Source organism: Panicum hallii, chromosome 3 (genome assembly GCF_002211085.1).
Source record: "Panicum hallii strain FIL2 chromosome 3, PHallii_v3.1, whole genome shotgun sequence".
NCBI lineage: Eukaryota > Viridiplantae > Streptophyta > Magnoliopsida > Poales > Poaceae > Panicum > Panicum hallii.
This window is the reverse complement of record NC_038044.1, coordinates 18,554,947-18,582,903: the sequence shown is the minus strand read 5'-3', so window position 1 is coordinate 18,582,903 and position 27,957 is coordinate 18,554,947. Positions and strand designations below refer to the sequence as shown.

Here is a 27,957-nt window from a genome sequence, read left to right as displayed (position 1 = left end):
TCCAATCTCCAATACCTAAAAGCTTTTAGCAATCACCAAAACACATCTACATTCACCCTAAATGAAGGGGATTTAGAGCATCCCAACATATTAGAGCATCTCCAACAGATTACTTATCCCTCCCTAATACCAACAAATTAATATTTTAGTTATGCTCTAGCAGATTACCAATCCGATCCCCATTATCTAAAAGTTTTTGGTAATCACCAAAACACACCTCCCTCTCACGGGATTTTCCCTCTACCCTATTCTTGGTGATTGGGTTTTGGTAGTTTGCTACATCAACCATTACCAAAATTACAAAAGCAGTTATTGGTAAGAAGAGTGTGTGTTTTAGGTACGAGGTATGAGTAATATGTCAGAGATGCTCCTACTCATCCCTCTCCCCAATACCAAAAAGGTTAATATTTTGGTGATTAAAGGTGCTCAAACAGATTATCAATCCAATTTCTGTTACCTAAAAGTTTTTGTGAGGAAAGAGGATTTATCTCTCTACCCTAAGAGCATCTCCAACAGATTACGCATACCTCACACCCAAAACATATTATCTTTCCATTACCGATAACTACTTTTGTATTTTTGGTAATGATTGCTGCAGCAGACTACTAAAATGCAATCACCAAGAATAGGTTAGAGGGATAAAATCCCCTTCATTTAGTGTGGAGGAAGTTGTATTTTGGTGATTGCAAAAAAAATTTGGTATTGGGGATTGGATTGGTAATTTGCTGGAGCATCTCCAATCACCAAAATATTAATTTTTTATATTGGGGAGAAGGATGAGTTATCTATTGAAGATGCTCTTCGGGTGGAGGGAGGTGTGTTTTGGTGATTGCCAAAAGCTTTTAGGTATTAGGGATTGGATTGGTAATTTGCCGGAGCACCTCCAATCACCAAAACATCAATTTTTGGTATTGGGAAAGAGTTACTCATACCTCACACCCAAAACATACACTCTCTCCGTACCAATCGGTAGTAATGGTTGCTGCAACACACTACCAAAATACAATCACCAAAAATAAGATAGAGGGATAGGTATGAATAACTAAAAGGAAGTATCTTTTCTGCCGGATAACACATCAAGTGAGTACTTTTTTCTGCGGATGAAATCGCGGTTCTAAATTAAACCATTCTTGGTGCAATAATGGAGCGGTAAAGCATGGAATTAACCATATCCAAAATCCTTTTAAGAAAACAATGTTCAAATTATGACGCTTGGTTTTCTTTTCAAAAAGGTTTTTAAAAGAAAAAGAAAAATGACCAGTAATAATACCGGTGGTAGGTGATATAATTGTCAATGACAAGGTACTTCTAATAACTTTTTCCAATTTTCAAGGTCTGTTAGCCAAATCTCTTATCAGGGCACATAGGCGTGAGTGTTCATGTAGATATGAGCATCTATGTACTCGGGTATGCATGTGTTGTAATCAGAAAAGAATCCTTTAGTTTTCTTTCCTGTTAGCCCAGTCCAACGGTGAAACGTTCTACATGATCTTATAGCCCAGCAGAAATGAATCTTGAGTTCTTGACCTCATAGCCTCCTTAGTCACCTGGGGTGTTTAGATTCAGAGATTAATTTTTAGTTCGAATCACATCTAACTATAAAACTAATTGTATAAGATAAAACTACTTGTATAAGCTGGTGGTGCTAATTCATGATACAAATTTAAGCACAATAGAGTCAAATCATGAACTAATTAGACTTAATAAATTTATCTCATGAATTATCCTCCATTTATGCAATTAATTTTTAATTAAATTATATTTAATACTTCTAATTGGTATCCAAATATTCAATGTGATGGGACTAAAGCCCAAACGAACCACCTAAACAAAGGGTGACCATAGAGAAGATGGTGCTGCAGCAGATTATAACAAATTCTTAAAGTCCGAACTGTCCAAACACAATGAATACTGGCATTTGGCTCACAGCATTATGGCAGCTTTGACAAACACGAAGCCAAATAAACATAAAGATAATTTCAGTACTGCGTTTGTTGAGACACCACTCCTACCAAACTAAAAGACAACCGTATCGAGCATGGTCCCTAGGGTCTGAACTATGTTCGAAGACATCAAATTGGAGACATGCTCTTCCAAATGCTTCTTCGCATCCTGCCGCCCCACGTTCGCAATCGCCAGTTTCTCTGGTGGCAGCTCATCCTCCTCTTGCACCGCCTTGTTGTACTTCACAGCTAGGTTCAGCATTTCCTGCACGTGAGGTGGCAGATAATGTGAATAACATATCATAAAGAAATCTCAAAAGTTTGCTGCATCGAGTAAAGATATATTATCAATGGGACTCGAAGCTCGAGTATTACAGACCTGCACTGTCTGCTCATTGGTTTTCGAATGAGTATCAAACCTCTTCAAAATCAGCCCATCAGTCCATTTCTTTTTGTGCAAGTTCAGCAACATTTTCTCCTCGAGCTCATTCTTTCGGTAGTTGATTGCAATGGAGTAGTAGTGCCTGTTCAACCCATGGATAAGAGCCTGAAAATACAGGGACAATCTAATTGTTAGAAATAAGTTGACAGCACAAGAGTTCAGAAGCTGGAGCACTCGCCTGAATAGATGGTTTATTTAGGTGCCCAACATTCGATGTCGTCTGTCGTGGCTCCTGGCCAAGCATCATAGTCTGGGGGTTAATGAGACGAAATGCATCAATGACCACCTTCCCTTTGACACTCTGGATGGGGTCTATCACAACAGCAACTGCCCTGGGGTTTAAAGCTTCAAAACTCTGCATGTTCAATTTTAGTGTTAGAGATATCACACAGCTAACTGTTAGTATGAATATTTAGTAGCATTTGGCACTTAATGAAAATTAAAGCTTTTTGCAAAACTCTTGCATGATGCTAACATATCTATCATCACCTATTATTCTTGAAGCTGTTTCCCTAACGTAATCCAGATCAGCCGTATACAGTGAAAAATGGGGGAAACAATGGCCTCAACCCGACAAATTATAGCGAAAAATAAGTCTGAACCTCCAGTTATCTAGATACGATTCAAATCATCAAGAGCGATGATTAGACTCCTCAGCAGGGTTAACCATCACACAGATATTGGCATGGTGCGTGGTGCTACTTTAATGACAAATTGATGACAGGAATACAGAACTAGACTAATCCTAGGTTGAGTGACAACTTTAAGGGAGAATGAAAATGGTAAATGCAGGGGACCAACACAAGACGATGGGAATTTAGGAAACATGTGTATCAGTGTATGCCAAACGTTTACTCCCTCCAATTTGAACAGCTCCAATATCATATTCATATTTCATTATAAAAAAACTACAAATGTTTAATAAATCTCCATGCAGTAGTGGAACGGCAGCTACATCTGTTTGCTGAGCAAAGTTAAAAAAACATTTTTACAAGTTAGGCGGCATACCTGTTGGGTATTGATGTCAACTCCAGAAAGCCAGCAACCAAAGCCAGGATGGGAGTGGTACCACCCTACAACCATTTCTGGTCTGTAAAAGAGACACAACTGTCAAGAGAGGAATATAACTGATTGGCTACAAAGTAGCAAAAATAATAGCATTAGACTTCAGACAAGAGTGCCAACAAAAAAAATGTCATGAAACAATGGCCAACATTATGATGTTTAAAGATGAGAAGTGATGCATCTTCTGTTACCCAAACAAAGGATATAGGAAGGAGCAAGCAATTCGTGCCTATGTCACGAAGATTTGTATCATGATCAAAATTTACTCTAATGGAAATATTAAGATTGTGTTTACCAGAATCTAAGAGAATATTTTACTTTTTTCCCCTCTAAAAAGGTTAGTTATTTTTAATGGAACAGATGAGAGCAGTAAATTATGAGTGTAGTGGTGTACCAAGTAGTAAAATTTAATTCTTCAGAAAATCATAGATATCAATAATAACTCTTCAAAAGAGTTGAATCAGAAAATAGTTTTCAGACTGGCAGACTAAGTAATGCTATTTAAGTCTAGTGGAATACACAATATAACAAAAAAGGAAAACAAGTATTCTCAACTGCCTAAGAAACTCTGGACTCCTACTTTCCAATTATGCATAGAAGACCTGTGCCAAACCACACTCCTATAGAGTTCCTAACATCCTAATATTGCTAATCAGCTTTTCTAATATGGCATAGCAAGTATGCGCAACCCGGTAACACCAAACTGACAGGAAAAACACAATTCTATGTATTGGGACTGTGGTGCAGTTCAAGTGACCTGATAATGCGTGTGCTACTCAGAATTATCAACTAATACAACGCACTCTGGCATTTCAATAAACCAAGCCCTAGATTGACATCAAATCTGAACAAGAATAACACCATGATAAACAGGTCCACCCTTAGGTTAGCACACATACCTCCCTGTCTGCTTGAGCATGTCAAGCATGTTGGTCTGGAAGACATGATCAACAGCCTCAACACTGACCCCAGTACCACTCTGTGGCATGGCGAACACATCCACCACCCTGACCGTGTAATCATCCACAAACTCACCCAGCATAAGGCCCATCACCTCCATTGGCACACCAGCCCTCCCTGTAGCACATCAGCATGAGCGATACAGGTCAAGCAGTACAGGACAGTAGGGACGGGGTAGGGTTACTGACCGTGTTTGAGCATCTTGAGGAGTGCAAGGGAGGAAATGTAGACCTGCTCAGAGGAGTCGAGCAGCGGCGAGTCCGAAGGTGGCTGCCCCATCCCAGAGGCACCGAATATCCTCTGCAGGCGCTCCATGCTGATGTGCTTTGGAGAGACCAGGAAGCTTCTCAGCTGCTTGTGCTTTTCTTGTGAGGCTCTTTTTGGGGATTGGCTGTTTCCTGTCCACAAACAAGAGGAAGAATCAACTCAATATCTCTGTAATAGAAAATATATATATGAGATTAGATGAAAGCGAAAATGGTGTAAACCACTAGATAGGCATCATAGCCCGTGCTTTCTTTTTAACCTAAAACGTATCAGCCTCTGTTATCAGTGAAATCAATTAACTATCAAGCTACGATAACCTACCACAAAGAACCAGACATCAAAATCCATACAGATCGAACTACCAGAACACGAATTTAAGATTTCAAAAAAAGAACAAGAATTTAAACCTTCTGCCACATGAATCCAGAGATGTTCAAATATTATGAATATGCTATCTTGCTTTCCAACTAGTACAATAAGTCACAGATACATATATGAGTACATTATGTAAAATGGACCAGTGCAACATTGCTTTACAATGAATTAAAGCAAGGAATATGTAAGCAGCTAGAACATGCAACTCCATTCCAGACGAGAGTAAGCTAAGACTTCAGTTTTTGATGAACAGAACAAGTATTACCCTTGACACTTCTACTATTTCTTAACCAGTATTCACAACAACTGGGCCTCATATTTGTTAGCGCCAGTAGGGTTAAGAAACTATGTGGCAATGGCATCAGCATGGTGAACAAGCCAAATCAATTCACATCAATCAATGGTGAGTACATCTGTAGTGATTAAATTGTCCCTGCTTGCTTAGACAACACATAATCATGTAAAAAATAAACAGATAGACCGAATTAAACAAGGAGAAAACCGGAGGCTGTACTGACACAAAACAATATCGATAGGCATGCATGGATGACATTACAGCACAGTAGCACACACTAAAGAACTAAACCACACGGATATAGGCTTGCTCCAGTAGCAACAGAAAACGGTGCCGCATTTGGACTACAGATTATACCACAATAACAGATGCATGGCTAGGTCGATCTCCTCTAGCAGTAGTGAAATTGAATCGAACCAAGCACAGAGCAATCAATATCTAGCGTATGTGCAGAGGAATTCGACTTCGATCAAGGGTTTTCGCGGAGGAGAGACCTGAGCGAAGCCGGAGTCGAGGCGGCCCGCGTCACGCGGCGATCTAGGGTTGCCGCTGCCGTGGTGCGGGGACAGAGGAGGAGAAGGAGAGAGGCGTGGGTACCTTCAGACCCCTGGAGGAGGCCACCGGTGGAGATGCGCTCGGCGGCGACGGGGAAGCGACCGGCGGTGGAGCTGTCGCCGCGTTGGGGGTCGCACGCGAGCGGACGCCGGACGGTGATGGGAACGGGAACGAGATGGACGGAGCTTCTTCTTTTTTTCGCGGTGGAGCTGTCGATCAAGGAGTGCCGCCTAACCCGCAAATGGGCCTCGCTAAGACTTTCCAGATGGACCCACCAAACAGGCCGACCTAGAAACAAACTCAGATTCAGCCCAGGTCATGTTATCCAAACAGACCCGGTTTTAAATGAGATGATTTTCAGAATAAGGAATCCTCATCGTTCTCTTTCTCGTCCGTGCGTAAACAAAGGCAGGCAAGAAGCGGGGGAAAAAAGGCAGGCAGCGGCTGCAGACCTGCAGTCTCCCGAGTCCCAATCGGCCTCGGCGTCCTCAGCGACAGCAACGAGCAGCAGGGCACGCACGCGACCGCCGGAATTGATAGTTTGGGCGCCTCGTCTCGCATCAATCGCCGGCGCGACCTCGGGAGCGAGCCGCTATGGAATCGGCTCGGCCCAGCAGGATGCCTATCAAATCCCACCGCCCCGACTGGAAATCGGAGGTTCGTCGAGCTCCCCTTATCTCACCTCGCCGGACGCGCATGTGGTTCCTGTCCGTATGCTGCGCTAGCCCGCGCGCGCAGAGAGGATTTGAGGCGCGATGCTTCTGTTGGATTGCTGGGCTAGGAGTTCTGGTTGCGGTTGCGGCGCCGGCGTGCTGGGCACACTAGGTGTTCGATCGATTGCCGGAGCGGGCATGCGCCATAGAACTGCCTGCGATACGTTGTGGAATCAGGATTTGCTTTCCTCTTGAATATGTTCGTATTGATCATCTGCATTGCATAGCCCTCTTGGATTGTTGCTTTCTTTGCTGTTGTCACCTGAAAATTGTGCTTATCCCCTGTTTATGCTTTCAACAGCTTAGGACAAATTGCCTGCAAAGAGTTAAAAAGGACAGGACCAACTTGCTCTGGAAGATCAGGGCCCAGGGGCGGTTGCCTGCCAATGACATGGTATGAAAAATGTTGTGCAGTTCTTCTTTTCTCCCAATTCAGCGCATTGCAGTTTATATACAACTTAAAAATTATACGAGCTTTGCTTTTTTACCTGCTACGTCGTTCCATATGCTATGAATGCACACTCCCGGTTCAAATGAAAAAGAAGTTCAGCATGAATTCAATTTCCATGGACAACACAGTTCCTGAATGGTTATGATATACATCTTCCTGCATCTGGATGGTTACTGTGTATAGCTATTAAATACACCAGCATTCAGTATGTTGTTATTAGAATTTAGAAATTATCATACCATTTATTCCAACCTAGTCGTTTTCCTGTCTGCCTAAGGTGGAACATCTACATCAGCTGGCTTAAAATTGGCATTCAATTGAGCTGTGTTATTCTTCATACAGATTTGGTCTGTTGCAGTTTTTGTGTGTTATGTTATTTACAGGCACAAGATATTCTTCTTTACATAGTATATCCTTCTTTATGTTATCAATGCATGTTCTTGGCTCAAGTGAAAAGATATTCATGATGCACTAATTTTCATTGATGGTGTTGTTCTTCTTCCTGCATCCAGCAGGTTACTGTTTATTACTGAATGTATTGCCCTGTAAATTTGGCATTTCAAATATGTCACACTTAGAATTAATATAACTTTTCTTTCCATCTAGTCTCCTTATCTGCCTGATGTGGCCATCTAGGTCGTCTGGTTTGAAACACTTTTCTTTTGCGTTAAAAGTTTCTGGCACATTGATAAAACATAAAGGGGTAGTTAGTAATGTTATTGCAGAATTGAACTATTATGAATGTTTGCCGCTTACACACTAGTAAATCATTGTCTAATTCTGGTTCCAGGCATTCCAATTACTTTAGTAACTATTCCTGTCTAAAAATACATCTCTTGAAGCTGAACATGAATAATATAATTGAAAAGTGTCCTTATCACCTACCCCGCTTGAGATGTACTTGTATAATTAATATACTTCACATCATATGTTTTACTTCAACATGTTCCTTTTTTGTATATCTGATTCATCTACATATGCCAACTGACAGAATAAGGTCGAATCTGCAGTTAGGAACATTATCTCTGATGAGATAGAGAAACTCAAACAGTCAAATGAAGGACAAAAGGACCAAGAAATGGATGTGATCTGGGAATATCAAGGACCGCAGGCTGCTAAACCTGCTGCAATGGAAAGTGAAGATATATTGCTTGAAATGGAACGACTTCTTTATGAAGATCTTAGAGAAGAACTAATCAGAAAAGGTACAATACTTATAACTTCTGCTAATTTTTCATCTATGTTTTCTTTATTACTGAACTCTATCTACTTTGTTTGCCTTATCTCAGAAATTTATATCTGAAAACTACCTGATCAACATTTGCTTTTGTAATTGCGTCGATCACTTTTGTAAAGGTTTTCACTCATTGGTCTGGATATTTCACTTATCAGCTGCTAACCACTGCAGAATTAGAGGCACTTGATGAGGAAGATGCATACTTAGCTCAAGCTGTTTTTGATCATATGCAACTAAATGACAATGGGGTAGGTTCACTGAGCATTGGTTTCAGAAATCTTCTTCATTAAAATAGACACTAGATACTTTCTGCATACTCGTGACATGCTTTTTGTGCTTGCAGCTGGCTGGGTGCATGCCTACCTGGTCTTTTTAAGGGGATGTTATAGTTAATTAATTTTCTCTATGGTTGTGTGCTTCTTGTGCAACTGTTGAACCTTTTTTTCCTTATGTTTATCTGTGTGGGTTTAGTTACTAGGTGACCCTCAAATTTGCACAATTACATTTATATGAACTTTTAGTTGTAGGAAGATTTCCTTGCTACTGTTCAGGTGCGCAGAGCCAATATTAGGGCTCAGACATGGACCAAATAGAATATCAAGCAGCTAAACTAATACAGGAAACTACTTAGGAGCAGGCATGTCAACATGACATCACCAAAATACACAGTTGCATCTATCTGCATCCATAGAGTTGGCCAGATGCACTATATTGTATAGTGTTAGGAATATACCTTGGCGATTCCAAAACAGTGAAAAACTGAGAATGCAAAATTACTGTTTTGTTTTAGTATAGTAGTGTATCTGCATTATATTATTATGTACAGGAGCAGTTTGTCAATGCAATCCTATTCAAGAGCGAAATAAATATGCACTTGCCTTTTGTGTGTAATTTGCATCTTTGAACCAAATTCGCAGGAGCTCTGCCCTTCATTAAGATAGGAAATAGAGTTTTAGAAAAGAGCCACAAATCACAAGCCAAATTTGCATCTTTATTACATCTCCGAGAAGCATTGTGGTATACTGAGACCAAGATATGAACCTTGGGGTGTGATGTTTTGTTCTGAACTAAATGTTCTGGATGGGTTATATTATTTGGATCACATAAGCAGCACATCTGGTTATATGACTATCTCAACCGGATTTTTTCAGTTGCCCATTTATGAATTAGTCATTTGTGTTCTATTTTCACATTTGTGTGTGCTCAGAGACTTAATGGATGCTATAATCGATGTCAGGTTGCTGAAAATGTTAAGGTCTGGTGCCCAGTATGCAAACAAGGAGAGCTACGGGATACACATAACCTCATATATTGTACTCTCTGTAAGCTACGGCTTGACCTTGGGGAAGATAAGGTACTTTATGTTTGCATCTTTGGAGGTCTTCTATATAATTTATTTCTGAATATGCAGAAGAACTGCATATCATTGCATTATATAGAAGAGGAAGAATACAAAAGGTGGGCTAAAGACCGGCACCTGCCAGCCATTATACAGAACTAGAATTAGTGCAGAAAATAACCAAAAACACACACACTGACAACTAGTGCGCCGTATTAGGTACAAATTAACCCCTATCATGGGATTTAACTGGGTACAGCTGTCCACAGCCTGTGGAAATTGATGTTTAGCTGTGGGTGTTTATAAATTATTGTAGGAAACTAATTACTGCAATTTGTTCGATCAGATAACGCTAGAGTTCTTACGAGAACGATTGGCTAATGCACATACGGAGCACTTTGACAGAGGATGCAAATCAGCACCCAAGTTCTGTTTACAGACTATGTTTGGCCTGACTGCACTCTACATGCAGTGTGAAGAATGCAGAACTTTTGATATTGTGGTATAAGTGATAGAAACCTGCCGTACATCTCAGAGGACAAGAAGGTTGAAAACACTTGCCTGAAGTTATTTCGTTGTTTCCTGTTAGATTAGCTGTTTAACTTATCCTACAAGATGGCTGTACATCAGAAAGGCGGCACAACAGTTTTTCTTCTCTCAGTGCCAGAACACATCCATCCGTGTCAGTTACTCAGTTTCAACTTCAAGTGAAAACAATAGAAGAGACACATATATGTATGTCGAGCTTGTTTTAACATTGCCACTGGTTTACAGTGCACTGTAAATATACAGTTGACCGTGGTCAACATTTTGTTGCCAGCGTATTTACTCGAAACTGTGGGTACATTGAACCAGTACTAACAGAAATGCACTCTTATTTTATGTTTGGAGCTTTGGATTTTCTTTTTTACAATGCCAAGAAGAAGAAATTTCATTTGCGGTTTGTGCAAATGCATGCTAATTTATTAGAGATATGTATAGCTGTAGGTGTTTATTGTGTTTACTCACCTGCCTTGTATACTTGATTCCTTTCCATATATACTTGAGCCCATTGGCTATATATATAATATGACCCCCCCCCCCCACCAATCAGGGTGTGTGGTGCTCCCCATTCTTTGCCTCTCTACATGGTATCAAGAGACCAGTTCGAAATTCCTAATCATCTTCCTTTTCCGCTGCCTTCAACCTCTCCCTTCTGATAGGCACCGTATGCTCCTGCACGGCGCAGCCACCCCACCCCACCCAGCCGTGCGGCACGCCCCTACTGCACGCCTGTTCCGCGCGTCCCAGCGCGGCGCAGCCACCACAACCGCGGTGCGCCATCGCAGCGCGCCCCTGCACCATCCAGCCGCGCCATGGCTGGAACGGAGGCCCTCGGCGCCAACGGCAGCATGCCTGCCACCGGAAACGGCATCATGCCTACCACCAACGACGCCGTGCTGCCCGCGCCGCCTCTGGTCGTCCACCCATACAGCCACCGTCTCCGTCTAGTCCCACATTTCGGTGACCCTGGAGATGAAGAACTCCAACTACACCAAGTGGGCATCCTTCTTCAAATCGATGCGCGGCAAGTTTGGTCTCCAATCGCACATCGACGGGTCTTCCCCTGCGCGCCCCGATGACCCGCAATGGTATTCGGCCGATTGCTGCGCCCGGACGTGGCTCTTCAGCTCGGTCGATGACTCTGTCCTCGACCTCGCCATGGAGGGCGATGACCAGACCGCCCGCACCCTCTGGACCACGATTGAGCGCCTCTTTCGCGCCAACAAGGAGCCGCGGACGATCTTCCTCGCGCACGAGTTCCACTCCATCAAGCAGGGCGACTCCTCCATCTCTGACTACGCCCAGCGGATGAAGAACGTCGCCGACTCCCTCCGCGACGTCAGCCATGGCGTCCCCGAGTCGCAGCTCGTGCTCAACCTCCTCGGTGGCGTCAACGAGCGCTTCACCAACACCGTGGACGACATCGCCAACGCCCCTGTCCTCCCCAACTTCGCGCGCGCCCGCGACATACTGATTCTCAAGGAGCTACGCCTCGCCAATGGGGATCGGGTCGCGGCAGGGACTGCTCACGTCGCCGGATCCGGTGCTTCTGGCTGCACCAACCCGGGCGGGTGCCGCTCCACGTCCTTCGGCCCCATTCAGGATGCAACGGGCGGGCGCGCCGGCCGATGGGAAGAAAGGCGGCGGCGGCGGCATCTCAGGCGGCAAGCGCGGAGGGAAGCGCGGGCGTCAGCAGACACCTGCGACCCAGCAGCCAGGCGGCGGCGCTCTTTCACAGGCCGTGGGCCAGATGCGCCCAGGCAGCCCATGGTTTTGCTTTAACCCATGGGCTGCCATGCAGGCCCAGTACGGCGCAGCAAGCTAGCGCCCAGGCTCACAGGGGCTTCTCGGTCCGGCCCACCAGGCGCACACGGTCTTTGCTCCGCTGCAGGTCTCACCAGCGGGCCAAAGCTAGGACCAGGCCGGGCTGGTTGCAGCCCTGAACCAGCTCGCCCTCCAGAACCCTAGCCCTTGGGTTATGGACTCCGGCGTGTCGACCCGCATGGCGTCTATGGATGGTATATTACTCAGCCGCCTTACCCCCTCCCATTCCTTCATCACTGTAGGAAACGGTCATAAGATTGCGGTCTCTTGTCGATGGCACTTCATCCCTTAACACTAGTGCGTCCAAATTCCACTTAAACAATATGCTTGTTGTCCCTTCATTAGTTCAGAACCTTCTCTCTATTTGTCAGTTCACAGGAGACAACAATTGTTCTATAGAATTTGACATTCTTGGTTTTTCTGTAAAGGATATCCTGACCATACACGTGATGCTTCGCTACAATAGTGCTGGTGACCTCTGCACCATCTCCCTAGCTGCCGCCACCACTACCGCCCACGCCAACCTCGCCACCTCCTCCACCATATGGCATCACCCTCCCGATCATCCCGGGAACTCCACCCTCGATGTCCTTCGAAATAATTATTCTATTACTTGTAATAGAGATAATCATAAACTGTGTCATTCATATCAGGTAGGGAAACATGTGTTGTTACCCTTTTCAAGTTCTACTTTTCACAGTACAACTCCTTCTGAGCTTGTTCATTGCGGTGTCTGGATGTCTCCTATTACTGTTACTAGTATCTCGGGTTATCGGTATTACTTGGTTATGCTAGATGACTTCACACACTTTTGTTGGACATTTCCTCTAGTTCATAAGTCCGAGGTACATACCCACATCACCCACTTCTGTAACTTCGTCCAAACCTAGTTCGGCCCTCCCGTTAGGAACATTCAGGCGGATAAGGGCACTAAGTTCCTTAACCGTGCCCTCACGACCCTCTTCTTCTCACGTGGCATTCACCTACGCCTCTCATGTCCCTACACCTCACCCCAGAACGGTAAGGCCGAACATGTCATTCGCACCTTGAACAACATATGCCGCACTCTCCTGATTTACACACACATGCCAGCCTCCTACTGAGCAGAAGCTCTCGCTATGGCCACATATCTTCTTAATAGGAGATCATGTTCTGCTATTCACAATAATGTTCCCAGTACCCTGCTCCATCACAGCCCTCCCGACTACACCCATCTTCATGTCTTCGGTTGCCTGTGCTACCCCAACTTAAGTGCCACGACACCGCACAAGCGTGCTCCACGGTCCACAGCTTGCGTCTCTCTCAGTTACCTTTCCTCACATAAAGGGTACCGATGCCTCGACCTCTCCACTCGCCGCATCATCATTTCTCATCATGTTGTATTTGACGAGTCTTGTTTTCCGTTCCGCTCTACTCAGCAGGGTTCCCTGTCCAGTATGGATTTTCTCCTAACTAGACACGCGCCGGTGTCTCCATGCACTGCTGCAGCGACACCTCCATATGCGGCTGCTCCATCCACCAGTAACATCGAGCAACCGCGCCTTCGCCCATCGGCTACTGCAGCCGATGACCTCGACCCCACCATCTTTCAGTACGGCCCGGTCATCCACTGACCCGGCTGTACACCAGCTGCTGCCTGCCCAAGGACCGGCGTTGTCCCTGGTGGCCATGCAGCAGCGCCTGCAGCTGGTCCAGGCGTCCCAGCTGCAGCGCCCACCACCAACCGCCTCCTGCACATATTTTTCAACAGCAGGCGGCCCCGTCCTCCAGTGCAGCCATCGCCTGTGCCTGCGCAGGTGCAGCCAGCCGTGCCGCCGCCGCCAGCACCTCGTCGCCCTGTCACCCAGTCCTAGAGTGGGACACTATGCAAGGTTCACCCGATGAACCTCGCAGCGGCACATTCATCAATCTCGCCGATCCTGGCGAACAACCGCAGTGGGCTCGCCGACCCGAACTGGCGGGCTGCCATGGCTGACGAGTACAAGGTGCTCATCCACAACGGCACCTGGCGCCTTTTTCCGCGTCCTTCGGGCGCCAATGTTGTGACGGGCAAATGGATTTGTAAGCATAAATTCCACTCCGATGGCACTCTCGCCCATCACAAGGCTCACTGGGTGGTTCGAGGCTTCTCCCAACAGCACGGTATCGACTACGATGAGACACTTAGCCCGTTGTCAAACTGGCAACGAACAAGGTCGTCCTCAGCATTGCCGCCTCCCGCTCCTGGCCGATTCACTAGCTCGACGTCAAGACGGCCACCTGGAGGAGACTGTCTACTGCCAGCAGCCTCCTGGCTTCGTCGACCCCACCACCCCTGACTATGTTTGCCTGTTGCAGCGCTCACTATATGGCTTGAAAATGGCCCCGCGAGCATGGTACCAGTGATTTGCCACATTCATCCTGCGCATCGTCTTTACCGCTTCAGCATCCGACACCTCTCTCTTTGTTTACAAAGTGGGTGATGGTGTTGCGTGCCTGCTCCTCTACGTCAATGATATCATCCTCACTGCTTCCTCGACGAACCTCCTCCAGCGTATCACCGAGTGACTCCACTCCGAGTTCGCCATGACGGACCTCGGCGATCTTCACCACTTTCTCGGCATCTCCGTCACGCACTCCGATGACGGCCTCTTCTTGTCTCAGCGACAATACGCCCTTGATCTCCTGCAGCGTGCTAGCATGGCCGAGTGTCACTCCACGACAACTCTAGTGGACACTCGTGCCAAGCTGCCAACCTCGGACGGCACTACAATCGAAACCCATCGGAGTATTAGAGTCTCACCGGCACCCTACAATACCTCACGCTGATTCGTCCGGACTTAGCGTATGTCGTTCAGCAGGTGTGCCTATTCATGCATGATCTCGCGAGCCCCATCTCACGCTGATCAAGCGCATTAATATTCTGCGCTACGTGAATGGCACGCTCTCCTCCGGGCTCCACATCGGCGTCGGCCCCACCTCCTCCCTGACGGCTTACTCCGACGCCGACTGGGCTGGGTGCCTCAACTCTCGGCGTTCCACATCCAGCTACTGCGTCTACCTCGATGACAACCTCATCTCCTTGTCTTTGAAGCGACAAACTACGGTCTCCCGCTCTAGTGCTGAGGCTGAGTACAGGTCCGTCGCTCATGTTGTTGCCGAGTGCTGCTGGGTGCGCCAGCTCCTTCAGGAACTCCACATCTCCATTGCTTCAGCGACAGTTGTCTACTGCGATAACGTCAGTGCAGTCTATATGTCTGCCAACCCTTCCATCACCGTTGCACGAAGCATATTGAGATTGACATCCACTTGTCCATGAAAAGGTGGTCTTGGGACAGGTCCGGGTCCTCCATGTTCCCTCTTCCCACCAGTTCGCAGACATCATGACAAAAGGCTTGCCTATTCAGCTGTTCACGGAGTTCAGATCCAGTCTTTGCGTCCGGGATCCTCCCACAACGACTGCAGGCGGGTATTAGAGATATGTACAGCTGTAGGTGTTTATTGTGTTTACTCACCTGCCTTATATTCTTGATTCCTTTATATGACACCTCCCCCCCCCCCCCCCCCAAACAATCAGGGTGTGTGGTGCTCCCCATTCTTTGCCTCTCTACATATTATCTGTTCATTGTAAATACTGTTACTAACACAAGTTCAGAATGTTCTTTATCCCCTTCTGTTTATTGCTACCTACATTAATTAAAATATCTTGAAATTACATATTTTCTCATCTGTTAATTTTTTGAGTTCTTTCTTCTGGTAACAACCCAATGCTTGAATGATTAGTGGTGCTGCATGCCGGCAGCCAATCCACGGAACTCAGCCACATGCATGTCACCAAATCATAGCCATTGGTTATAAAAGGAACACCAAATCTTTTTCCATATAAAAGGCATAAAGAATGGCTAGTGACTGGTCCAAAAGGCATTGGTTAGTTATAACCAGGTTCTTGGCGACTAAACCCAGTTCAAAGAACTTGACATGCTGGTTGAAGCACTTTAATTAAGTCTCCAAGGTGAGAACAAGCCGCAGAAGTGAATTTCCGATAATGGCATATACATCTGATTTCTTTTTTTTTTTGTGGGTATATACATCTGGTTTCTTTTGGTAACTAAAGAAGGAACGCGGTGATGTTTTCAGGAACATTTTTTTTGGATGATGTTGCTTGATGGCCACTTCTCAACTGCCACCACCTATTGACTGATCTTCTGTTTCCAGTATGGCTCATTTTTTCTTGGGTGTCAGTGTGGTTAGTTACCAGATTTTCAGTGGATGCTGAGCTGGGCCCGGTGACGTTTGAGTTTTTTTTCCCCGATCCACGAGGGCACCCGAAACGGAGCCATGTCAGCTCTCTACAAGGGTTCCATGTCAGCATTTTGAGGAGGGAGAAAAAAACTGAGCCGTTACATCTTTGTCGACCGCCCCTTTTCTCTAGGGACGGAGAGGATGTGCGGAGGCGCTCAGGGCAGATGCGAGAGGAGGGATCGTGGGTTAAAAAATCTGATAGGTGGGGCCCACTAAAACTTAAAAATAAATGTTATAGTAATATTGTTGGGAGACTGGTCTGCAATGCTCTCTATAGATGACGTGGACAATGTTATAGAGAGCATGCTCTCTGCACTGTTGCGGGTGCCCTAACATGTTAGTCAGTATCTCGTGCAAAAAGCACTCACAAGTTCTTGATCCATTCAAACTTTAATGTAAATTTTGGGGAACTACGGAACGGTCGCACAACGACCTAGGGTTTGGTTTGGCAGATCAGGATTTCTGAACCAGTCGGTACTCAATAAGGAAGAAGTTAGGTACAATATCACATTCGAAAAGACAATGCAGTCATCTCTCATTGCAAGTGCCACTAATCTTGGCGTTATACGTGTGAAGTACAAGAGGAACAGCCGGCAGGTGAGGTCTCAAGTCATGCACAGCAGCACCGGTTCGAAGTTGCTGCCGCCCCACATAAATCTGGGAACTTACCTAGCTGTTGACATCAGTATCGCGGTCCGCAATCACCAAGCAAAGTATCTTTGTTGCCAGTAATGGAAACACGCTTAGTTTTTATCTATTTCTAGAACAAGCAAGTCAAGTACCATAAGAGCCCGAAAATTTCTACTACTAGTGAGGTATCTATGAACGACTTCCGACTAAGAAATTAGCTGCAGCATCTCATGATGAAACGCGATACCTTAAGTCCCTGTTCTCCCGGGAAGCATTTCTTTCCCCCGTTTTCCTCTCTCCTCATAAAACGGGGAAAACGTTCGTTCATGCACCTTTGCACACACTACACAAGCAATTCGACACATGTGAAGTGTCGCCACCTTGTTTCTACGCACTTAATTCTTTCTCAAACCATTCTTTGCTTCCAAGAGGGTGAAACAAATCGACAAATCATGAGTCTCGAACACTGACAAGTATGTCTCGCCAAGTGGACACCAGTATTTCAGAATTTTCTTTTCTGAAGATCAGACCAATTAAATTGGTGCCGTCGGTAAGAGGCTAGCTTAGCCTGATGACACGAGATGAGATAGCGGTTCGAGTAGACTGCACGCCAAGCAATGGACATGTTCTACGAGTAACAAAAATATTTTATTTTTTTATATTTATTATGTTAAAATATTTTTGGAAAGAAAAGGTCGTCCAACTAATCGACATCCACAGACCAAATCTCACTGGCTGTACGCCTGTACGCAACCGAAAAGCCACTACTACCATAAAATCATACACTTATTACCGGCAAGAATCCAAATGGCAGCCATCAGCAAACAACCGAGTAGAATGTCGTCACTCATAGTCACACGGAAGCGGAGAAGCCAAGTCGTACATGTGAAGCGTGGAAAGCATAGCTATTCGTCGGAGCTAAAGTCCAGTGCTAAATTTTAGCATATATTAGCACTCATACATATAATAGTACAGTTTTGAATCTTAGTTAAAGTTTAGTCCACCTATACTTCCATTTAAATAAACTAGTACTAAAATTTAGCACTTTTATCTATTAGCACTCGGATATAAATAGAATTTAATTCAGATGCGCGAGCGCAGCTATAGATTAATGGAACACGGTGTGCTGCCCCGCGTAGCAAAGAGAACACGTTGTGGCATTAAAACAAAGACAAAAATTGCAGTGGTGCGCAGATCTTTTAGCCCATCCAACTAGTACAAGAAATAGGGGCAAAATATCACGCGCTTTTACTTAAAAAATCCTCAAAGAATTTAGTTTTTGATGTTCTTTGGTTGCTTGTTTTTTGAGAAAAGGGTCTCTCCCCGTTTTATTCCATATAGAAAAATCCAGATGTATTCTAAGCGCGCCCGCCAGGCTCAAGAACAAGTTGCCTGATTGCCGCCCCCCACCCCCCACACCACCAGCCGCGCTTGGTGCAGATTTCCTCCAGCCGCCTAACGTTTCCTTCCTTGCAAATGCTTTTCCATCTTCGCAGCATCCCCGCGATCTTTCTCAGCATCATCTTCTCGTCCGTCCAGCTCGCCCCCTGAAAGCAAAGTACATTTCTTAGATTCCAAACCGACCAAAGAACAGCATAAGTACACATGTTAAGCACAGCTTATTTTTTCCTACTGATCCAGCACCTGGCAATTGCTTCAAAGCCCCCCACTCAAGTGGGCTTTGTTTGCTTGTTTAGGTGTTCTTAGCAAATCTGTTTTTGTCAAAACTCATGATTTTGACTGCTTCGATGCTTTGCTATGTGCCATTGTGCCTATGTGCAATTAAGACACGGAAGAGAGTGGTGTCGCATAAAAGGGCCGACCCCGACCAAACCGAACTCCCCCGACCGAGACCAAAACGAGCACCAGACGCAACCATTTCCCACCAACCCCCTCCGCCTCGCACGCCGCGATTCGCAGATGGAGGGCCTCATCCCGCTGCTCTACAAGGCGATCAAGGACCGGCGGAGCAACGCCGCCGGCGGAGGCCGGGCCTACGACGCCGCCGGTGGCACGCCCGCGCCCGTGGACCTCGAGGACCCGGAGCAGAGGCGGCGGTGGCTGCAGCAGGAGCTGCGGTCCCCGGTCCACGCGGCCTCGTCTGCGGCGGCGGAGGGCCCGCTGCCACACCGGCGGAATCTGTCGCTGGAGGAGCTGGCGGGCGAGGTGGGGCTCTCGCACGACCGGCGGCTGCGCGTGCCGCTGCCCAAGGCCAGGAGTGTCCGCGCCTTCGCCTGCATCGGCGCCGCCTGACGCCGCCGCCCGCACACGAGTAGGCGTACGTCCGTTCGTGAGTGCAGCGAGTTCGTCAAGTTGTCCAAGGTATACAGATGTGGACATATGTGTTGAGAACTCCAGACTGTATACAAAGTTAATTGCTCTTTCTTTCGGTTTCTTTTCACGTTTATGAGAGCTCGTAGTGGTGATCTTATTTTTTGTGATTCTTTCAGATTGTTAAGTACTAGTATACCCCGTAATTGTTACGGATGGGGACTTCTATTGTCTCGGATTTCTTTGATTTTAAGAGATCCAAACAAGATTTTGCACTCAGTCTGGCAAAGATTGCACGACAAAACCACCTTGATCTTGCTGCCTGTTTCCACTGGGCATTTTTTTTCCCCGATGCGAGTCTATGCCCATTTCCAGCGACTTAAACGGAACTACATGAGTTCTTGACAAGAAACCGACACACGAAGAGAGATAACCTAGACTACCAATTGATTCAAGCTAGTAGCCTATGCTAAACAATTCCATCCTAGACAATTTCAACCACGGGTTACAATTAAACAACATAGGTAGGCCCCACCATTTCGGAAAGATCAGCACTTCCTCTCTGCTTCGTTCCTTATCCGTCCGCGTTACCGTCGAACAATGGTAAACTTAGGCTATTGTGAGTACGATTTCTTCTGGCAGTCGAACACTGCGAAAGATGGCCCAGACTAAACGTCAAAGCTAGCGTTAACAGTTGAACAAACTTTCTTTGGTACTTTCTGGAGGAAGCTCCAAAATCTCCTCTCGTCTTCGCTTACTTTTCATATTAGGCGTGAAGACGATGTCGGGCCGTGTGTGGCTAAGTATGTTCGAGAACGCGAGACTGGTCTCTTTATCACGTTCTAGGTATTAGCTGTTTGTTTTAACAATCAGGCAGGAGAGCTGTCAATTATATTAAAAAAACTAGGCAAACAATAAGAAACATAGACCCACCCGTTGAATTGGGACATCAACTCTCGCAGTACCACGCCAACTCAACTCAAGCACTCAGCAATAGCAGCTCTCAACGCGACCGGTTGGATTGCGACATCAACACGGCCGCACCACTCCATTCAACAACACCGTTTCACTCAGTAACGGCAGCAAGATCAAAGTCTAAACGTGGCGCCAGCAATCACTCTCTCATAAAGCTGCAGCCGAAAACTCCCGCTATGACCCCGCGTCAATGGAACCCTAGAGAAAAACAGACTGCACCGCACCAAGAAGGCCACCGCCATGCGGGACCCAACGCCGAAGTGCCGCTACAACATCACGCTCCACCTGATAGGGTGAAAAACACCGGATCCGGACCTCTCTTAAGCTACCTCGCAGTCACCACCATGAAAGCACAAACGCGTGGGGGCCTCGCCACTCCTGCCATTGGATCCACCTTGCTCTCGTTGCCTCAAGGAAACACTGCACGCGTGGGCCTCGCCACGTCCGCCACAACACTTCACGTCACGGATCTGTTTCAGAAGTTGCCATCAGGATGGAGGGTAGTGATGCCCCGCTTCCTAGAGCCTCCATCGAATAGCCAAGCCACTGCCAAAAGGTCGACATCGCCTTGTTGCTCCACCTGCGCATAAGGCTCCTGCCGCCGTGCCAGCAAGCCAAGGTAGTTGCTTGCACCGTCTTCCAATGATGTACATCACCGGTGTAGCCTAGCGGAACTGAGCCACCCGCCGCAGTTCGCTGTAAGCTAAGTCGTCACACGATGCCGATGCCTCAAGCGCCGTCTCCCGACGCTATCCCGCGCCCGCACCGACGGTTGCCAAGCAACACCAGCCACCGCGGTCCGCTGCCAGCAGCCACACCAACAACGTGCGACAATGCCTGGCTGCCACCAGAGTTGCGAACGCCAACACACGAGCTTAGCAACCCCATGAAGCTCGCCAACCTGCACCATGCCGCGTTGCACCGCCACCGAAAGAGGCCTCCCTTGAACCGTCTTCACCAGTAATGCCACAGCCGAGTTGGGTCTCAAGAGACGACGCCTCCAAGGAGGGGACGACTCCAGTGGTGCCGCTATCGCTCGTCTAGAGAACTGGATAGGGTTTTCACCGAGGGAACCCCGTGCCGCGGGGACGGAGCTCCAAGATGACGTCCCCAATGGGAAAAATGATGCTCTAGGGTGCCACCGCCATTGCCACCAGCAAGAATGCAGGCCAAAGCTTTCGCCCGAAGCATCCCATCCGCACCACATCACGTACCCAGCTAGGTGCTCCCAGGACCACGACGATGCCGGCGGTCGTGCCTCCTTGCACCTCGCGTAGACCTTCCAGCCGGTGCCGCTACCGCCGCATGCGCACCTCACCCCGTCCTGAGGGCCTCGGCCCGACCGCCAGGGCATCGGCCCCGGTCCCGGCATCTGGCCACGTCGCCAACGCACCACCCGCATCCGCCTCCTGCGGGCCCACGCGCTCCCGCGCAGTGCCCGCCTCACGGACGACCTGGAGCAGGCGGAGGCCGGCGCCGTGGCCCTACTCGCTAGGCAGCTCACCGTGGCCACGGGCATGGGTGCTGCTGCCGCGCTCCTCAACATCAGCTGGCGTCCTCGCCGGGCCTCCTTGACACCGCTTCGCATTGGAGCCACGCGCCATGCCGCCGCCACCGAGCACAGCCTCCTCCGCGCACCCCCAGCACCCGCTCCACCAGGGATGCGTGCGCCCACTCCTGCACCACCCGGCCACCGCGTCGATCCAGCCCTAGTGGCGTGGGATCCGGTCCCCAGGACGCCAGATCCGACACCCCCAAGTCCGGTGCCGGCGCGTCGTTGCCCCGGGCCGGGCGCACCTCGAAAAGACGGTAGAAGCCCCGCCGCCACCTTCCTAGCAGGCACACGGACTTCCGGTGCCTGCTCCGGTGGCAGCGATGTGGAGAGGAGGCCTGAAGAGGGGTGGCGGCGGTGGGGGTTGGGGGCGCCACCCGAGTCGCCCCCAGAGGAGACGACGCGGGGGTGTTCTTTACTGTTATCATTTGTGAGGTATTAGCAGTGATCTTCATGTGATTGTATCCAGTTAAAAACTGGTACTTTCTCCGTCCTAAATTATTAGTCGTTTTAGCTTTTCTAGATACATAAATTCACTATAAATCTAGACATAATATAACGTATATCTAGATGTATAATAAAAATTATGCACTAAAAAAATCAAAACGACTAGTAATGTGGGACGGGCTAGGGGGAGTAATTGTTAGTGATCCGAATTATTTTGTCATACTTCTCTTTGATATTCAAGCGATCCTGCCATGATTTTGCACTCAGCCCTGGCAAAGATTGCACAGCAGACAGCTTGATTTTGCAGCCTGTTTCCACTAGACACATCGGTCTCGCGTATTTAAGTACGATTCCAGCTGCCAACCCAACACTAGTAAAGATTTCTCGGACTATACGGCGACGCGTTACCAGTTCAACAACTTAATTTGGTCCATTCTGAAAGAAATTCCATTTTTTTCTCGTCTTTGTTTGCTTTTCTCAGGAGGCCCATGTTCGTGGCGAACAATTCTTTGGTAGAATGAACACAACGAGCCCAGCAAGAGGTACTGAACATCCATCCGGGTCTGAACTCTAAAGAACGAGCTATTGGCCCATGATGTGGCAAAGCTGAGCCCGATGATGACCTGGGATGAGCAAAACCAACCCGCATGTTAGCTGGCTCCCGGTCAGGGGATCGGTAACGTCCCAGCAAAAAGAGGGGTGGCAAACATATGGGATGCTAGCACATACTTCAGCTGTGCACAATCGCATGGAAGCCTCGTGAACATCTCAACTGAACTTGTTTCTTCTACGCAGAAAAAAAAAATCTCAGCCGCGCCGGACGCTCCCGGTTAATTACTTTTGGCAATGATGGGATCCAAGGGGAATTTGCGACTCACGCATTAATCTCCACCCCCTTTTTACCCCTCCCTCCTCCTCCCCTCCCCCCCCCCCCCCCCCCCCTATTAAACCAAAACCATTGGAGAGAGCTCGGCCAAAACACCCCCCAGTCACCATCCCCAATAATCTTCTCTCGGCATCAGTTCTTGGTGCGAGGCGAGAGAGCCTGTAGTGCTGTGGGCGTCGTGTCGTCCTGGTGAGCATGTCATCGGGGCTGAAAGGCCTCGGGAACGCCATGGCGGCGTCCCAGTCCCACCACCACGACCATGGCGGCAACTACGGGCCGGTGGTCGGGATGTTGTTCTTCATCGCGATCGTCACCGCCGGCTCGTTGGCCCTAGCCCGATACTGCGTTGGGTCTCAGGCCCTCCAACGGACTGGCTATGACCTGGACGCCTACGTGCAGCGCAAGTTCGCCGTGTGCGTCGGCACGGGCCTCCGCCCCGTGAAGAAGCAGGCGTGCCAGCCTGCGGCTGCGGAGGAGGTGGAGGCGGCGGCGGCATCGGAGCCCTCTGCGGAACAGGAGGGAGAGGAGGGCGCCGGAGATCCGCAGGATAGAAATCAGTGACCTGGGTCGATCGTCTTTGTTGGAGCTAGCCTCCGTGTCTCTGTGTTTGCTAGAATGTCATGGTATGCAGTAATATAGCCTGTAAGGCATTCTGAGGACAAATAAATGTTCGACCCTGCAGGATGAGAATGATGAAAATCAAAGTTACCATCGATTTCTTTTGCTTGTGTTGAATCGTTTGCATGCATGTATTTTGGTTTTCAACTATTTCATGTTTCTAGTGTCGGTGGAAGGTTCGCGCCATCTTGACTTCATTTGATGCCGTTCATTCCGGATCTGATAGCTAACATGAGCGCGGGAATCGGGTGTTTGAAAAATCCGCATACGCGGCTTTCACTTTTATCCTTCTAGAACAATAAATAATGATGATTCTTAGCAAAATGACAACTTTTAATTGTTGCTTTTGATATCATATGACTAACACACTAAGCACAGAATACGACATTAGTTCCGGTTGAGAAACCCCTGTAGTCCTGGTTTCCCAACCGGAGCAGCCAATTTAGGGCCTTTAGTCCCGGTTGTACAAACTAGGAGGTTGTACAAACTAGGACTACAAGGTCTGCAACACAAAAAATATAATTAGCAAGCACAAACAACCCTAACCGGAACTGAAAGGTGACTCTTTAGTTCTGATTGGTGTTAGCATCTAGAACTAAAGAGGGACCTTTAGTCCCGGTTGGTGGCCCCAACCAGGATTAAAGGTGTCCCACCCTCTAGCCGTTGGTTCTGGGGAATGCTTTCATTAGTTCCAGATCCAGCTCCGCCTTTACTAAGGAGGTGGATATATATGTTGTTCTGTACTAGTGATACGTGAGTGCGGGGTACGGGGATCGGAAACAACATGTGCACACGTGACTTTCTCTTTTATTCTTAGACCTACAAATAAATGATGATTCCAGACAACATGACAATTCCGCTCATCCTCATTCAGTTTCATCCTCCTAACACCGACTACCATGATACCTCGTGCTCCTTCGCATGGGGCAAAACCACACTCAGATGAGTTTTGGAAGCCACAATGGTGATTGGTTAACTAGAAATAAGGTGCGTACATCGCTCCTGCATATGGAACTGATGTTAGAGCAGGAAACAAACTAATCCATGAATCAACCTGCTGGGATGCTAGCTGAATGAATAATGATGAAATGGAACCCGAATATCCAGCTTCGCTTTGCCATTCAGGGCCGGATAACCGGAATACCCAAAGTCCCACCACACCGCCTCCGTTCATCATGCTTGTTTCCTTTGCGATGACCACCGAGCTCGACGATGACCGAGGTGAGCTCTGAGCTATGCGACATCCGGCCACTATAGAGCCTCTCGACTAAGAGGTGGAGCGGCGCCAGATGAGTAAATATATTCAATTTATGTTCAAAGGTGAGATCTGGCGGCACATCTGGTGAAGACGGTGGTGGATCGTTGTGTGGAGAAAAACAAAGATGTGCACAGGGCCACGAGCAGGTGGGACTTGGGCTGGATCGGGCGGGCTCTCTCGGGTCCAGCCCTCATGGCAATGTCACTACAACACGTTTATTTTGGTAATCATAATTTATCTACGGTACACTAACACTAGCTCATAGAAGGGAGGTGGAGAGATCGATTTGGTTAGTTCTATTGCCAAGCTAGCTTCTCAAGATCGTGTGCCATCACGTCATACCGTGCCATACCCCTTGCCAAGACAAAGGGGAGGTTCCAATCCGGATTCACCTAGGGGCAGGAAGAAAACTATTAAATAGGGAATCTCTTATGTGACCTGGGTTGCTGAACATGCTACCAATTGCATGAATGATACACGAGGGTCACTGCAGATGGAGATGTAATGTTCGCAGCTCGGGTTAAAGATAACGATTTACATCAGGGCTAGCTAACGTATGGATCGAGTCTGTGAGTCTTTAGTTTCTTCTGTACCATCAAGACGCTCTGGACAAGTTCCTCGTTAGTGTATTTCTTATGTAAATATTTCCTCTTATTTCTATATTATAGCTCAACTACTTATGTGCTTTCTCATCTTTTTTTTTATCATGTAGGATGAAGGTGAAAGAATATCGAAGAAAGAAGTATTATCACATCGGCTTCATGGATCCGGATGTTATAAACGAGAATAGTGTTTTTTTATCGTGTAGGATGAAGGTGAAAGAATACCGAAGAAAGGAGTATTATCACATCGGCTTCATGGATCCGGATGTTATAAACGAGAATAGTGTAAACAGATGGCCAAATCGGACCGAAAATAATGTATTCACGGACTTGGATAGGCAGCATACTTGTACAATCATTCTGTTGCCATACAACTTTAAATGAGCACTTCGACTCTATTTTCATCCCTTCAATTTGATAATTAGTGTATCCAACATTTAATCTATATATGTGTATCAACAGCTTTCACTGGATGTTGCTCAATATCGAGATTGATCGAGCTCGAGTTGTAGCGTTCGACGGAAAGAGGACGCTGATAACATAATATCAAAACTTTATAGACATCATCCAGAAGGTATGGGCTCGCTTCATCAAAAAGCATATAGAAGTTGTAGACACGCCGTATGATCTTTATATCAAGACAGACTTTCCAGTACGAATACGATTCGCACACCTAGTATCATTTCTTTAAACACCATGAATATTTCATAACCCATCTATACATAGTGTATGAGACAAGCGGAAGAAAACAACTTATGTGGCTATTAGGTATGTGAGTGGATCCACGATTTTACCGGCCCAAACAAAATGACGCAAAAAGATTTCGATATACGTATCAAATTAATAACAATTTTTTATATTTAATTACGTACATGTATGAATTTAAAATAATGATGTTTGTATGTGATAGCTTTGGAAAATGAAAGAAAGCCTCATCGAACCGGAAAGAGTCAGGGCAATTCAAGAATCACTCTGTGGATTTCTGATGGACGAGGTGATAAATTCCGCCGGTGAATTTTATGCTGATCATAGGATAAGCATGGGTCAACTGGATGAAAACAAGGAAGACGATGAACAAGAGTAATATTTAAAGTACTTGTAATGAAACAACTTATGTGACTACTTGTAATATTTGTAATATTTGATCCCAAGTGTAATACTTGATCCCAAGTGTAATACTTGAAGTGTATATAAACTGTGTATATATATAATTAATATATATGTAGTCTTTGCTATGCGAGATATGAATACGAATATGAATGCTAGCTCTACGCAGACGGATAAGGATAGAATACGAATTAAAACTAAAATGAAAAAGAAAAGAAAAATAAGCAAATATAAAATAAAAAATAAACTTAGTACCTGCTGGTAACACTAGCCGGTACTAAACTGCCACCCCAACCGCTATGCGTGCCAAACTGCCGCCCCAACCGCTATGCGTGCCGAGCAGTTTAGTACCGACTGGTGTTACCAGCCGGTACTAAATGTATCATTTAGTATCGGGCATTCGGCCTAGTACTAAATGCATACCACTTTAGTACCGCCTGGGCGGTACCGGGCGGGGAACCGGTACTGACCGGGGGTTCCCGTACTGATGCTCGGATCTGTAGCTGTGAAAAATATTCATGCATGACCCTCGTATGTGTGATATGTCAGGATGACTTAATGTTTATTGTGTCCTGCCATGCTTCAAGTGATCCATAAAAGTTATGGATCCAGCCTCAGCTCAAGCACCATGAAACATCCTGTAAGAAACACACATGTTGGCGCCGGCCACATTGGCGCTGACCTACCACTGGCATAGCACCAAAAATTACACATCACCCCATACTATCACCACGAGACACTCAACCTCAATGCCGATGAGGCTGGTATGGACCGAAAAGGTCAAAACTATAGAAAATTTTGTGAAAAGCTTATTTTAGAAATAGTCTTAAAGAGGTTAGAAAATATGAGATACTCTTAATTGATCCATTTGGTGCCGCTCGGGTCAAGATCTAGATGCCTAATGTGATTGCGGACTCGATACATTTGAAGAATTTATAGATGTGCCTTTCAATTTCACCCTTGTGGAACCATGAAAAAATGATGATTCCAGACCACACGACTTCTTAATTGATCCATTCGATGCCACTCGATCAGGATCTAACATGAGCGTTGGAACAACCTATTTGACGAATATTTATATTTATATTTATATATATATATATATATAGCTTTCAGTATCACCCTTAGAGAATTGTGAGTAAATAATCATTTCGAACCACATGAATGCTCATTTGATCCCACAGGGCGCCTCAAATAAGTTTCTAGGTTTGCAATTTTACAACTCATTTAAGTATGGTCGACAATCTCCGAGGATTGTTTAGAACACGGTTGGCACATTGTCTAGCACGAAAAGTATTAAAAACAAAGCAAAAAGATTCTT

General features: G+C 46.6%; 4 protein-coding genes across 6 annotated transcripts; 3 read left to right on the top strand and 1 right to left on the bottom strand.

Annotated features, from left to right (window-relative positions):
• Positions 1-1,842: 1,842 nt before the first annotated feature.
• On the bottom strand, positions 1,843-6,103 carry LOC112885949 (26S proteasome non-ATPase regulatory subunit 14 homolog). 2 transcript variants are annotated; one of them, XM_025951668.1, is made up of 7 exons: positions 5,945-6,103; positions 4,599-4,808; positions 4,350-4,527; positions 3,394-3,475; positions 2,564-2,740; positions 2,323-2,490; positions 1,843-2,208 (listed from the first exon to the last, which is right to left on the bottom strand). In XM_025951668.1, exons 2-7 carry the CDS (start codon positions 4,723-4,725, stop codon positions 2,017-2,019), a joined length of 924 nt encoding a protein of 307 aa, XP_025807453.1. In that variant the 5' UTR covers positions 4,726-4,808; positions 5,945-6,103; the 3' UTR covers positions 1,843-2,016. The 2 variants fall into 2 exon arrangements, with proteins under 2 accessions (XP_025807453.1, XP_025807454.1); XM_025951669.1 differs by having other exon boundaries at positions 5,842-5,997.
• Positions 6,104-6,269: 166 nt separating this feature from the next.
• On the top strand, positions 6,270-10,524 carry LOC112885950 (RPA-interacting protein A). 2 transcript variants are annotated; one of them, XM_025951672.1, is made up of 6 exons: positions 6,270-6,559; positions 6,917-7,009; positions 8,058-8,271; positions 8,475-8,551; positions 9,541-9,657; positions 10,115-10,524. In XM_025951672.1, the coding sequence occupies exons 1-6, from the start codon at positions 6,497-6,499 to the stop codon at positions 10,148-10,150; spliced, it is 600 nt and encodes a 199-aa protein (XP_025807457.1). In that variant the 5' UTR covers positions 6,270-6,496; the 3' UTR covers positions 10,151-10,524. The 2 variants fall into 2 exon arrangements, with proteins under 2 accessions (XP_025807457.1, XP_025807455.1); XM_025951670.1 differs by having other exon boundaries at positions 6,271-6,559; positions 9,989-10,524.
• Positions 10,525-18,729: 8,205 nt separating this feature from the next.
• On the top strand, positions 18,730-19,508 carry LOC112886760. The gene is made up of 2 exons (XM_025952749.1): positions 18,730-19,242; positions 19,371-19,508. The coding sequence occupies exon 1, from the start codon at positions 18,841-18,843 to the stop codon at positions 19,171-19,173; it is 333 nt and encodes a 110-aa protein (XP_025808534.1). The 5' UTR covers positions 18,730-18,840; the 3' UTR covers positions 19,174-19,242; positions 19,371-19,508.
• Positions 19,509-23,259: 3,751 nt separating this feature from the next.
• Positions 23,260-23,612, top strand: LOC112885309. Its single transcript, XM_025950956.1, has one exon. It carries the CDS (start codon positions 23,280-23,282, stop codon positions 23,610-23,612), a length of 333 nt encoding a protein of 110 aa, XP_025806741.1. The 5' UTR covers positions 23,260-23,279.
• Positions 23,613-27,957: the final 4,345 nt, after the last annotated feature.

Coding starts and splice junctions, on each gene's coding strand:
- LOC112885949 (XM_025951668.1), bottom strand. CDS start 4,725: ATGGAGCGCCTGCAGAGGATATTCGGTGCCTCTGGGATGGGGCAGCCA. Junction 3,476..4,349: donor ATGCTCAAGCAGACAGGGAG/GTATGTGTGCTA, acceptor TCTCTTTTACAG/ACCAGAAATGGTTGTAGGGT. Junction 2,741..3,393: donor TTGACATCAATACCCAACAG/GTATGCCGCCTA, acceptor TTGAACATGCAG/AGTTTTGAAGCTTTAAACCC.
- LOC112885950 (XM_025951670.1), top strand. CDS start 6,497: ATGGAATCGGCTCGGCCCAGCAGGATGCCTATCAAATCCCACCGCCCC. Junction 8,272..8,474: donor AGAAGAACTAATCAGAAAAG/GTACAATACTTA, acceptor TAACCACTGCAG/AATTAGAGGCACTTGATGAG. Junction 9,658..9,988: donor TTGACCTTGGGGAAGATAAG/GTACTTTATGTT, acceptor TTGTTCGATCAG/ATAACGCTAGAGTTCTTACG.
- LOC112886760 (XM_025952749.1), top strand. CDS start 18,841: ATGGAGGGCCTCATCCCGCTGCTCTACAAGGCGATCAAGGACCGGCGG.
- LOC112885309 (XM_025950956.1), top strand. CDS start 23,280: ATGGCGGCGTCCCAGTCCCACCACCACGACCATGGCGGCAACTACGGG.